The following is a 13,915-nucleotide window of genomic DNA, read 5'->3' on the forward strand; positions in this document are numbered from 1 at the left end:
CATCAGCACTCATCCTTGTCAGAAAGGGTGTATATGACAGAGGAGCAAAGTTTATGACAATTGCAGAGAATGAAGAGAAATACTTAAACTGATACTGGTTTGTATATTGAAATTTTCATAGATGGGAAAATCCGTTTGGCAACTTTAGAACTTGGCTGCTTGTTGCTGAAGCAGCTTGTGTTTTCTAAAACTGGCAGCATCATAAAAGATGTTCACCTTGCTTGCCTTGAGGTGAGTATTTTCTTTCAAATTACCACTCACAGCATTACTTGTCTTTGAGTCTTGTAGTATAGTTGTATAAATTTCATTTCTGATTGCAATAAGCATAAATGTAAAATTTGAGCTTTTAGAACGTCTTTCCATTGGTGACTATGTGTGAACATAAAGAATCAAACCCCATGTTCTGTTCTCAGCTTTGCTGTTTCTTTGCTGTTAAAACTCTAACTTCTCAAGCAGGCTTATGTTTCATTTTCTCTCTCAAATTTATATGTCATCCATCCCAACAATGTAAAGAAAAGTGCTTTTCAAACTAACAAGCTCACATAAGCGGTATTTTCTTAAATGCAAGAACTGTGTTCTATTAGATTCTGGGCTGAAGGCTATTAGTACAGGGATATTAACAGACAGTCTTTTCTGTGTGAGTTTTTGGGTGTTTTTTTAAATGTGACTTTTGAGTAGATGTGTATTTACTCCCTGAAACGGTTATTTTATCTTTTCTAGGGTGCAAGGGAAGAAAGTGTTCATCTCCTTCGTCGTTTCTATAAGGTATATATGCAAAATCCTGTAAGAAAAAAATCCCTTACGTAATGCAGAATTAGAAAAAAGTCTGCAGCCCAGTCTTTATGTAATGTCCAAGGCAGCACTTTTAAAGATGGGAACTCCGTATTTGTGATAGAGAAGGAAGTGTTTCACTGGAGGATTCCTCTCTGTTCTTCTCTTCCTGTGCAACACTGACAAATGTCACAAAAAGGCTGTTAGAAGTCTCACAGGGCTTGTACTGGAGGTCAAGTTAGCAGTTATGTGCTGTTGTTGCAGCTGCCATGTATTTCGTGGAACACAGCCACTGTTAAAACATTTCTGGGATTTTATCATTGACACTGATATGAAATTGCGTCTTATCTGAAATGATGATCTAAAATTTTACTTTTTTTTTTTTTTTCCTTATTGGAGACCTCTGCAGCTTTTTGCCCCCCCCCCCCCTTTTTTTTTGTACTGTAAACAATGTGAGAAATAAAACTTTATCCCTAGGTGTTAACTTCTTTGTAAGGAGCAGTAAATCCATGACAGATTTGACGTATCTCAGATCTCTTGCTATTTTTGTTAGAATTCTCTTGAAGAATGTTTTGTCAGTGTGGCTTACAAAAAATGAGTAATTTGTGGTGGGTTTGCCCTGGCTGGCTGCCAGCCGCCCACGCAGCCGCTCTCTCACTCCCTCTCCTCAACAGGATGGATGGAGAACATGAGATGAAAAAACCTTGTGCTGAAGGTAAAGACAGGGAGATCACTTACCGATTACCATTAGGAGCAAAACGGACTCGTCTTGGTGAAAATTAATTTATTGCCAAGTGAAATAAATTTAGATAGTGAGAAACAAAGACAAATTAAAACAACACTTTTCCCCCACCCCTACTGTTCCCCAGGCTCAACTTTTCTCCTCCATTCCTGCCTCTTCTGTCTCCTCCCCATGCTGGTGCGGTGGGGATGGGACGTAGGGGTTTGGGGTCAGTCCATAGTGTTTTATCTCTGCTGCTTCTTCCTCCTCACGCTTTTCCCCTGCCCCATGTGGCTTCTCTCCATGGGCTGCAGTCCCGCAGGACAAACATCTGCTTCAGCGTGGGTCCTCCACAGACCGTGGCTCCTTCAGGGCACAGCACCTGCTCCGTGCCGCAGTGAGGGTGGCTGCTCCTCCGTGGTCCCCTCCGCAGGCTGCAGAGGAATCTCTCTCCCGTTCTTCACCTTGTTTTCCCGGAGGTGCCATTAGCGCTGCCCAAGGGCTGCGCTGTGTCCTGTGGCGGGAACCGGCGGGAACCGGCTGCTCCTCACAGAGGCCCCTGCGGCCCCTGCGAGCTCCTGGACAGGAGCACCCAGTACATAATTAAGACCAAATAAATGTGTCTCCATAGCCATGAAGATTCATGGTATGTCCATGTCCCTTTTTTTGAAAGGGAGAAGAAATTTTTCTGGATATGTTTGAAGATGAATACCGGAGTATGACGGTGAGTGACACCTCATCCGCCCCGCCAGCTCCTCAAACCCTGACACAACATGGAAGGGAGGACAAGTGCTTGTAGTAACTATGGAGTGTGTGGGTGTCTTTATTTCTGGGAGTAGAATAACAAAATGAGGGTGAGATTTTTTTCTTTTTTCTTTGGTCTCTGAGGAGTTGTGTCTACACAGCAGAGAACAGGTTCTGGTGAGCGAGTGTCAGGGCCTTGGTCTCGGCCGGGAGAGGAGCTGCCACCTCCACAGGGCTGGCTGGGGAAGTTTTCACACGTTACTAAGCTTAATCTCTGACAATTCATATTTAACATGTAAATGTATTTAAAAAATAATTATCCGTTTCAATTCTTAGGTTAGAATTTGGATAAAAATACTTTGGGTAGTCAGTCACAGGTTTTTTTTTTTTTCCACGGTGGTACCAGCATTTAATGAGCAGCCCCTCGTTGTCTTTTTGAAAAAGCTCAATCTCCAGTTGGTGCATTGCAATAAGTCTTCTAGTATGGGAAGCATCTTTCACATATTTTGCCAGCATAAATAATAGAAATATTTAGTGAAACATTTGATTATTTATTTAAGTATTGCTGTACTCTTCGTTTCAGAAGTGGCACCAATACTAGCATCATTTTTATGTTGCAAGTTCGGTATCTGTAGGTTTTTCTATTGTACCTCTGTTTCTGAGACTGCATTATTTTTATTTACCATGAGACGGAGCTACATGCTAGGACTTAAAGCGTATTTATTTGCCTGGCTAGCAAATGACTTGCTGGGTGGGCTGATTTAAGTGCTAAGTAACACTGATGTTGTCTTGTGAGACAAGTTGCATAAATAACATGGTATCGAGATTGTACGAAGCCAGAAGTTTACTTGCCCTGTCTGAATACGAAGAAAGGAAAAAGTTTTGTCTTCATTAAGGATAGATGAGAACAAGTCAATTGAACACTACTCCTTAGTACTTTTGCTTTCAGAAATAAGTTCTCTTTTTTAACATTCTTCACCTTTATAATGCAAAATGCTATTTAGACTAGTGTATCCCCATATGGTTTGCATCTGAAGTAGTTATTTACATATTAGAAATTCTAGTTCTGTGTTGTCGTTGTCTATGTAGATTTTTGTATCTCTCTAACCGAATTTGTTAATCCAGTGTTTTAGACACTGAAGATGAATTGTTCTGAGATCAGAAAAAAATGGCTAAAGACTCTTTTTGAGTTTGTATGTGTGCAAGGCAGCAGTTCAAGGCTGTACTCTGGAAATTCTGGACCTTGTCTCAGTCTGCTGCGTTCATGGTATCTGACTGTGGCAAAGTGGCCAGGAATGCTTCCAATTGCGGTTGACTGTTTCGGAATGTCCAAGCGACTGTGGTTTTTTTCTATGCAGAATATTGTACAAGCTGTGGGAAGGGCTTTTGTATGTTTTAGCCATTCCAGCTGGCTTTCTGGCAAAAAGAAGCTCATGTCTCCAGGGTGTGCGTATATAATAGAACTTGGATGAAATTGCCCCAGTGTACAGAAGGATAGATATTTCAGACATCAATTATTCATGAAAATAAGCAACCATGTAAGGGAGAGAGTCTATTATTGGCAAGATTGAAGGAAATTCTCTAGTGTGAAAGTTATTGCATTATTAGAGACTAGAGAGTTCTCTTTGGAGAGGAAGAGATATGGGAAACTTCTTCTGGTGATAAAAGAAATTGCAAATTTGTATCAAAACCTAAAATCAAAGCTGACAGGCTTTGGTTTTTAGTACTCATTAAATAGATGTTCTTGTGTAATCTTTCAGAGTGTTTTCCTGTGTCTTTTTCAGTATGGAAACTTCAACAGTGTGTTAGGGAACAATGAGCAAATATAAACCAGAGATTACATGTAAGGAGCTTAAAATAAGATGGATGATATAAAAATTCTCAGAACTTTATAACAATTCCTTCCTCCTAAAATATGCAAGCATGAGTTGCATTTGAAAGTAAAGATGCAAATTTTTATTGTTCTGTATAGTAATCAACATTAAAATATTTTTATAGATTAAACCCATGAATGTAGAGTACTTGATGATGGATGCATCAATCTTGTTGCCTCCAACGGGGACACCACTGACTGGTATTGATTTTGTGAAAAGATTGCCTTGTGGAGATGTGGAAAGAACACGAAGAGTGAGTAAGACTATTTTCGTTACATTCGTTCATGACAGAAAGAGGCTGAAGACTCTGAACAATTCTGGAAATAAGGTTTTTCCTTGAAAGCTGCTTGATTGGAAGCTTCATCCATAAAATCATAAAGGCTTGCTGAAGGTAGACCTGTGTGTAGAGCATATAATATTTACCTGTCCCAGTAGAGAAACTTTTTCTCTGCAATTTCTTGTGTCTAATCAATTCAATATGTTCTTGCACTGGGGTTTTAAATTTTTAGACTGTGGAGACATCTACATAAAAAGGCATTTTGATGATGCTCATTAATATATTGTCCATTTCCTTTTGGGATCTGATATCTCAGTCTGTCTTTCTTTATATTCCTGTAGTAAGAATCTCCACTGGAAGACTGGCTTCATATTACTTGTATTTCTAGATATGGCAAAAAATATAATTCTACTCAGGAGTGTTCATCTTGCCAAAGTAATTCATGATAGAGATCGTGAGAGTGAGGAGAAAAATAGCAAAATATCTGTTTTTATGACTGACACAATCTGTAGAGGTGGTACTGACCTGAATAACAACATCATTATTGGCATGGTTGGAATAATCAATTCTTAGCCTTTACCTGGCTATGTCCTATAAGCCTTGCAGTGCCAGTAAGTCTTAAAGATAAATTACTGCACAACATTATTACTTGAAAAGTGTTGTTCTTTATGTAGCTTTGCATTTATGTAAGTGTATATGTAAGTATATTCAAGTACTCTTGAAGAAAAAATGTATTTCCAGGAATCTTCTGAAAACTTTCATTTTCATTACTTACTATAAGCCACACAGCTTTTGTTATCACAGCAAGTTAAGTTGGATAAAGTACAGTGAATTACCTTGAAAAGTATTGTTCTTAGAAAGCAAAAATGCTTCTTAGAATTCTCTCTGAGGCATTTAACAGAATGATACTTAGAAATGCAGGTTAATGGAAACTAACTGCTCTGTGGCTTTTCATGTGCTAAAAAAAGAACAGCTTAACTTCTGTTGGTGGAAATTCAAAAAATCAATATCAATATTCCTGTAAATTCTTTGGAATGGAGGGATCTTTCTCATCAGCAAGATCTCCCAGAATGCTTCCTTGTTGGTCCTCCTTCCCCTGACCACATTGCTCTAGAAATTTTAGAATTTCTTAGAATTCCTATGCTACTTTCTTCCAGCAGGGCTGCCTCTCTGAGGCGAATTGCCAGAACAATACACTGAACTTCAGGTGTATCTTGTGATGTTGCTGCTGCTTAACCTGCTGGACAGTTTCAAATGGGTAGCGATTCGATTCTGAGCATCCTGTGACATGATTCTAAAAAAGTTCTAAAATTTTATTTCACTAGCAAGTGGAGAAGGGCCCTACTTTGATTATATCATGAGTTCTTAGCTGTTAGAGATCAGGTTTTTTTAGGCTCTTCACTTCTTCTTTTGCTGTAGAAAGTCCCTCTAAGTTGCAGTTCTTTTCCTCTTAATAGCTTTAGGAGGAACTGTCAGAAATCAGATATCTCTCGAGTTATCAAAGGCACGTCTCCAAAATCCAGACAGCCCACCCCTCTGACTAAAAACATTAAAATGACCAGAAGTTGTGAGACTGCTTTCTGAGATCAGCTGCTGCTGCTGCTTGATCCAGCCTTCTGCCCAGGATCAGATGCTCTTTTGGATTGTGGATAGTCCAGTCACTGCTGGTTGATTCCACCTCTTCCTTCTGATTTCTGTAGTCCTAAAGGTGGTACTGCTTACCAGTCACCTAGAATAATGCAAACTCTTTTACATGCTTATTTGGGAAGGAATGAACAGTGCGGGTGTTGAACTCTACACCTGGGACGATATAGCAAGCAAAGACTTTGAGAGAAGTTTTTGAACTACCTGTGAGAACGCAATTTCATGGGAATGTAACAAGATACTGGTGGGTTTCCCTGCAAATTGTGATTTCTTTGCACATGGTACGTGTATATAAATGAAGGAATAGGCACGAAGTATACGGCTTCATAGTGCATAGTTCTTTAATGTAGGTAGCAATTTGTATTTGTTCCTACATAACTAAGAAAACAGAAGTCAACTGAAAAAAAAAATTCTAAGGCCACTGCTCTGCTATTTTACTGAGATCTAATAAAATGTTACAGGAATTCATAAATCACATTCCTTTGCATTTATGTTGATATTGCTGGCAAACTGAGGGTTATCAGTATTGTAGGAAGCACAATGTAATTCCATTTTCATCTGATGTTCTTGATTATTTTTTTCTTACAAAGGCTGAAGTTCTAATTTTGTTTCTTACCCTTGTAGATTATTCTACAGAAATGTGATTACATGTTTGGAGATGAGTGACTTTAGTTTTATAGGGAGTGGATGTGAGGAAAATTAATGTTCTGTCTAGGAGGGAAAGAAGATTGAGGGGAAAATAAGTGAAAGGTGTCTGAGTGGTGGATGCCCTCTGAATTAAACAAACAAACAAAACCAAACCTGTTGGGCTTGACTTCTGAGTTACCAAAAATGTTGGATGTTGCTGTTCTTGGTGTAATTTGGAAACTTTTAAACCAAATACTATGAATTCTTCTTGAAGCATCTGGTAGTAAAACTGCTTTATAGTAATCCTATTTAATTTCAATAAATCCACAATACAGTAGTGCGCCGTCTCCCTAAGTGGGAGGGATCATCTCCCATTATAAAATGACTCTTCTCTTATTCATAAGGTAACGTTAATGTCGTATTGTTGTTAGATACCCTTGACATTCTTTGCTCTGAATAATCATCCTGCCTTACTAGATTTCAACAGCATACCAAATTCATGGAAGAGCCAGATACGAGACTTCCCTCCCTTAATTCCTGTTCTGCCAGAAGTTTCTGAAAGCAGCCCCAGCATGACAGCTGGCCAGGCACTCCAGTTCTGGTTCATGGGAGCCACAGTTCTGTTGATTTTTTAAAAACAGAGCGGTGAAGGGTTTTTCCTTAAAGCAGTTCAGATTTGTTTTTCCTAACACTTCCTGCAATTTTGGGAGTTCCTGGGCAGTCACTGCAGCTGTTCCATGAATTCGATGCTTTTACTGTAAGGCAGCAGTTAATTTACAGTATGGCACAGAATTACTGAGTAGGAAATTGTTGTAAAAAACCAAAATTCCGGAAGTAATAAAAAATGATTTTTTCATTAGCTGTACTGAAACTACACTTCTTGTAGTGGAAGAAGATTATAAATGGTGCCTTTCAGAATGTGGTTAATAAAATGATGATTGTTCTCTGGCACTGTATCTAGTCTTTGCATACCATGTGTCATTAATTTCTAAATCAAAACAAGAATATTAGTTTGACAGAGTAGCTGTTGAAAATTCCTTGGGACTGGTGCAGCTTGCAGAATGCTTTGCCCTGACGTAGACCTTCTGAAAATATAGATTAAGTTAACTGAGCGTGCTATATTGCATGTGGTTAGTTCTGGTGGACACAGCAAGTTAAAACTAAAAATCCCCACTGTTTTCTCTCGAAGTCATAGACGTCTTAGCTAGACTCAGCCAGAAAAGTTAGTACTGTTTTAAGTTCAAAATGTGAGAATCTCTGAAGGTTGGTTGTGTAGTTGTCTGTAGCATACAGATATTATAAATACAATCAGTCTTAAAATAATGGTTAAAAAAAAAAAAAGTTTTTGCTTAAACAGCTCCTGTAGTCATTTGTGTGTCAGTCACTGTCTCTGTAGGTGTGCCAGTGGGATAAAAGCTCTGCTGCTTCTACTTCATTGAAAATAAATAGCATGTTTCAAGTTATTCATATTCTTTTTTTTTTAACTAACTTTCTACTTTCTCAATTTAAAAAGTAGATTTACTGCATGACAACAAACTCAGGGGTTGTAAAAGTGAATATATGTTTGTAAGATTCTGTTAAAATATGTAGTACTGAGTGCAGCAGTATTTTAATATTATTTTCTTAATTTCTCAAGGCAATCAGGGTTTTCTTCATGCTCCGTTCGCTATCACTGCACTTGCGAGGTGAGCCAGAAACTCAGTTACCGCTCACAAGGGAAGAAGATCTGATAAAGACCGATGACGTTCTTGACTTGAGTAAGTAGTCCCTCAGTTTCCTAAATAGTCTATGACATGGAAAAATTGCTGGCTTTTTTTTTTTTTAAGTTAGAAATGCCAAAGAATTACCTTGTTTGTGTAATCGGCTACTAAGGATGATTGTGTTAAATTTGTCTTCTGTCAGATTTGGAACATTTCTTGTGGTTTTGTTTTGGTTTTTAATTTCTAAAGAGACTGTTAATAAATATTCCAGGGTTTAAATACTAGCACGTGAAGGATTTGGAGTCCTTCATCTGGTTTCCTGGTATGTTCGTTTTTTAAATGAACTAATCCTAGGAGGATTTTCTTCTATTCTGCTTTCAGCTGTTCAAAGTGCACTTAAACCATTCATGAACTTTAAGGGACTGAAGGTAGCTACTCCAACAGCTCCACTGTGCGGTTTTAGCAATACTGGGGTTTGCTCGTCATCGTGTCCTGCCCACCCTGGAGTTCTTCACATTTCTTCTGTCATTGTAAAGTTGGCATATGGAAGCTTTAACTCCCGTAGTTGAACAGGATGCTGAGCTGGTCCCAAAGGGCATCAGGCTGCAACGTCCAGAATGACTTGGTGATATTAAGTAATACTTGTTGTGAAATAAAGGCAAAGAACCTTCTTTCTGCAGTGTCACAGAAAACCACTGCAGTCTGCATATGAAGAAACCGAAAAGTTGGGAGGAATAGAATCATGAAGTGCACTATTTGTCTATAAATTCAATGTGCCTGTGTTCATTTAACATAAAAATATACATCTCTAGAGGACCTTATGTGTTACTAAACAGTACAACTTGTAGAGTAACTCTGACCTAAATCATAAAACTGGAGTTTTACTGTCTCTAGCACTGACATAGTTTAAGAAACACTAACTTGTTTTAAGTTAATTTACTATAGTGTGAGACGTTTGTTTTTTGTTTAGAGGTTTAAAATATGTAGAGAAGGTGCTTTTCAGCTAGAATTGAAAGTGCATGATAATATAAATGCTATTAGTTCCATTTATTGTAATCAAGACCTAGGAGAATTGACATTGGCATTGGCTGATAAGTAGTTACCTTTTGTTCAGGCAGTTGTCTCATTAAGAACTTTGAGGTATCATTCATAGCTTTAGATGGCATGTGATTGCTAAAATGGAGAGTGTGCATCTACTAGAGTTTTAATTATCGAGGGTTCTTTTTTTAAAAAAAAAGAAGGGAAAGAATGCTTGATGTTTCAGATGTTAATTTCTTTGATTCTCTATGTTTAAGTGCTTGTTGGTCTTAGTGCAACTAAAAAAAACCCAGTTGCCCCAGCTGCCTTAGTAGATGCTATGGGGTTATGTCCAGTATCTCAGATCTTTTTGTGCATCGAGTGCATTAAGGATATTAATTATTTGAGTGAAGGGGAAACAGTAAAATCAAGTGAGGTAAGCAAAAGTTTTGTGATGTCAGAGCTGCTGTACAGTAGCTTAATGGACGAAATCCAGATTAAACCTTAAATGAATTCTATTTCAAAATTATTATTATTAAAAACTAATTAAATTTAATTTTTAGAAAATATGTTTGTCTGCAATACTGAAAGTGTCAGAGGGCACTCCCTCTGGCATAAAATCCAAGCCATGCAGCTTAGAGCAGTGAAAGGTTTTGAGAACAAACTCATTTATCTGTGAATGTGCAAAGAATGCTATCAAAGCAGTTACTGCACTTGTAAAAACGTACAAGCTGTCAGACATGGACAGACATTTACTTAGTAACTGTAAGCGTTAGGCTGCAACAGGTGAGAAGATCTCGAGGTATCGATCCAGTGTTTGCATTTTTGGTAGCTGTGGTGTGGAAGGCAGCCAGTTGAGCCATCACAATTCCCATTTGTTGAATTTCTCTATTACTTAGAAGATTTAAGAAAATGTACAGGGAAAATACTTGTTAAAATGTGTTCTTCAGTGGTTGGATTCTGTTCTCTTCTTACTGGTATTTTTTGGTTTGATGAATTAAGCAGAAAGAGCTTAATGCAAACTCAACACTTTTGGTCTTTCCCAAGAAGCTTTCCCAAAGAGAATGAACAGCACAAGATGTCATTAGTTACGCTACACAGTTATTAGTTGTCAGATGATAAATTATGTCCAGAATTTAGTTACTGTTGACTTGCTAAAGGATTAGTAATATAGAATGAACTCAGTTTCCTGTTTCAAATGAGTTAGGTATTTATTGTGATGTTGGCACTTTTCCAGAGGGTGAGATGAAATAATGAATCAGTTTCTACTGAAAAAAAAGGTGTTTTTCTTGAATTAACTGGAAGTGTGTTTATGAAGTAGTTGTCAGTTTTTTAAGAACATACTGAAGAAAAGGTAGATCTGATTGAAATAGTATTTCCAAATGTTATGTGTTCCTCCTCCCCACCCACTCAAAAAAAGGAAAAGGACACCTTTTGTCCTTGCTTATCTGTTAGTCTAGAGAAGTGCTGAGCGCTCTCATTATAAATTGAGTGGACTGCACTGCACATATTGTTCATTGCAGGTGTCTTTTTATGACTTTTCAGTTCTAAAGGGATTGCTTTTACACAGAATACAAGGTATTTTGGTTGGTTACACTTCCTAAACTGCTTATTTCTGTTATTGTTACTTTACCTGAATTGAGTTAGTACAGTGATGAAGTTCTAGTATGTGTGGTAGCACGAAGACATAGTTTCCAGTTCAAGTCTTTTCATTGCCCAAGAAAGAGAGACAAGAGAATATCAGCATTTTTGGCATAAAGCATACGGGATGCACGCTGTTGCATAGATGCCATACCCTGGGAGGGACCTAGCAACTGGCAAAATGTGAGCCAAAAAATGTAATTGTGGGCCTCTTTTTTTTTTTTTTTTTTAAATTATCATTTTGGAGATATTTTTGATCTAACAAATTTTCTTCTATATTATTACAACGCTTTTGAAATTTTTCTGAACACTGAGATGTCTCCAGTGGTTATGCTCATTTGTATCCATACAGTGTGCAGAAGGAGTAGAGGTTAACAAGATCCAGTAATTGTTTCAGCTACTGTTTTGATTTGAAAAAATCATGCAAAACTCACCTTATCTAAACAGCTTATTTGATTGTTTCCCAAATGCAATGCTGGTGTTTTATGAAAGCTTGATGAGAAAGATCAAAGTTTGTTGTAAAGAAGCATTTTAATATTTGGATGCACCTGTGTTCGTTGTAAACCTTTAAGTGTAGTTGCAAGGTTGTCAGCACTATATATGACTGTACATGTTAGAAATGAGTCAGGTATTCCACAGAAGGTTCATTCCATATTGCTGGGTATGCTGCCAGCACAATGATACCTGCCATGACTTTTCAGTGTTCTTTTTTACTGTAAATGGTTTTGAAGCACTTGTGTATTATGTGATGACTGCCTGCCTTAGTCTGCCTGTGAGTTTGCAGGTGTCTTCCGTAGGTGGCTTCTTTAATGTTATTCAGCAGCTCCCTGGTTGTGTGAAGGTGACTGGTGCTTGGTTTCAGGGTGCTCTGACAGAGTTTTAAATGCCACGGCCAAGAGGTAAATGATGATTCATTTAAAGCCGCTATTTCTTTGCTAAAACTGAAAAAAGTAATATAATGAAATCTCCTTGTTCACTGCGTCCCTACCAAATATATAGGCTTTATAAAGGCACACTGGCACTCGTGGTACAAGAAATAGATTATGTTCAGTGTGCTTGAAATGTGATCAGCATGTGAGAGGAAATCACAGCTGTTCTAAGAAATTCCAGCAGATGCTCCTTTTAAATGCCGACATCCACTTCTTCCTGAGTATCGTCAGGAGGCAAGACTTTTTCTGGACTTAATGGCATAACTCATCTGTAGTGTGTATGGTGTATCAAATTTTGTATTTATTGTTGGGAATGTGGAAGAGCTTAATTGGACTGGTTTGCTGATTTGCTAATAGTTAATTATTTAATATTTTACTTGTGATAGTGATCTTTTCTCTGTTAGATTTATAAGTACTAGCTTGAAATATTTTTCAAATACGCCTGCCTGGTAGGAGCAAATGCTAGGTTTGCATTTAACAACTTGCCATCTGTTTAAAAAATATATAATCAAGGTATTTAAATTATTTTTTAAGAAATAATATTGTCAGAAGCACAGCATGACAGTCTTGAAACAGCTCAAGAAAACGACGCTGCAATATAGAGTCCATCTGCCTGAATATTAATAGTCTTGTGTTTACAGGAAAATTAAGTTTTAGGAGCAAGGGTGCTTCTGCTTGGCTGCAGTGCCCTGTGTGTGATTAGCGCTTATAATATGTTGGCACTTATTTTCAGTTACTTGGAGCTGTACTGAAATAGATCTTCATACTCAGAGGAAAAAAATGACCAAGAACAGAAATGGGGAAAAGATGTGCTCTCAAAATTCTCGTATGACTTCTAGACTAAATGTTATTTTTGTAAATGTATTTGTTAGCTACTTCCTTCCGCTAATTTTTTGTTTGACAATACTCAAACTCAGTCTGATTGTTGGGTTTTTTTCCCACAGTTACAGTGATGGTTGTACATACTTTGTGTCAACAAGAGTTTTTAAAGTGATTTTTTAAAAGACAGATTTTTCATTGTTTTCATCTCACATGGGGAAGAGAAAGGAAAAAATAAATCCCAACCTAAACCATCTTTAACATGACTTATCCTTTGGTTTGCATTCTGAAATGCATGCCCTGGGTTTCTCCTCAATTTGTCTTGCCTTCTCAATTCATAGGTGTACTGTTCTGCACTTTACCTCTCTTTCCAAGGTCATCTTAAACCTTTCCCCTTTTTCTGAATCTTCCATTTTGTTCAGTAAATCTTGGCATAGTCTTTTTCTTTTATAAAAATTCTTTAGCATTAGAGCTGTCTTTGAGACCTATTTCTTTATCTGAAACAGGTGGTGAGAAAGTCATTAAAGAAGAATTCTTCTTTTAAAGTGGTTAGTATTTCTTGCAAGAACAGAGATTTCAAATTACTCTTAGCAGTTATTTTTTCTCTTTTCTGCTGCTCCTGATGGGAACAGCACTCCCTGCTCACCAAGGGCGCTGGTGCCCTGTCCTGGCCACGCCAAGGGACTAATCCGTAAACTGGGATTCTGACTTTCTAGCAGACAAAAGAGATAGCAGAAACAGTGAGAAAGTAATTCTGGGTCTCTCTGAAAGAAGGCTGTTTATTGTGAAGAGTAACATAAGTAATTAATTTTAAACTGTTCAACAAAATGGTCAAAATATAGGTTGTCAAAAACCTTTTGGATAGAGAGTATAGTGCAGATGATTGTGTCACAGGAGTTACGTACATTTTGAAATGGCTTTGCGAACTCTGAGTATATTTGGGAAATATGTTGTAGTTCTGTCAAGGATCATATATTCTTCTATAAACTCACTTCATCAAAGTGCAAAACTTTAACTCTGAAATTCTTTGCAATTAAAGATTGCCATAGTAAGTAGTAAAGCAGAATATCGTACCAAACAGGCTGCCTGCTGTTGGAAAAAGTTATTTATGTGACGTGGGAGGTGATGCAGTCACTACCTGCAGCCCGATG

At 37.7% G+C, this 13,915-nt stretch overlaps 1 protein-coding gene across 3 annotated transcripts in view; it reads left to right on the forward strand.

The window, feature by feature from the left end:
• CLEC16A (C-type lectin domain containing 16A) overlaps window positions 1–13,915 on the forward strand; it is a 77,049-nt gene that overhangs the window by 32,035 nt on the left and 31,099 nt on the right. For all 3 annotated transcript variants that reach the window (XM_065644662.1, XM_065644660.1, XM_065644661.1), the window contains exons 14-18: window positions 122–231; window positions 721–765; window positions 2,166–2,216; window positions 4,235–4,363; window positions 8,295–8,415. In XM_065644662.1, coding sequence (XP_065500734.1) covers window positions 122–231; window positions 721–765; window positions 2,166–2,216; window positions 4,235–4,363; window positions 8,295–8,415 — 456 coding nt within the window. The remainder of the gene's footprint in view (window positions 1–121; window positions 232–720; window positions 766–2,165; window positions 2,217–4,234; window positions 4,364–8,294; window positions 8,416–13,915) is intronic.

The sequence above is a fragment of the Caloenas nicobarica genome, chromosome 14 (assembly GCF_036013445.1).
Source record: "Caloenas nicobarica isolate bCalNic1 chromosome 14, bCalNic1.hap1, whole genome shotgun sequence".
NCBI classification, from domain to species: domain Eukaryota; kingdom Metazoa; phylum Chordata; class Aves; order Columbiformes; family Columbidae; genus Caloenas; species Caloenas nicobarica.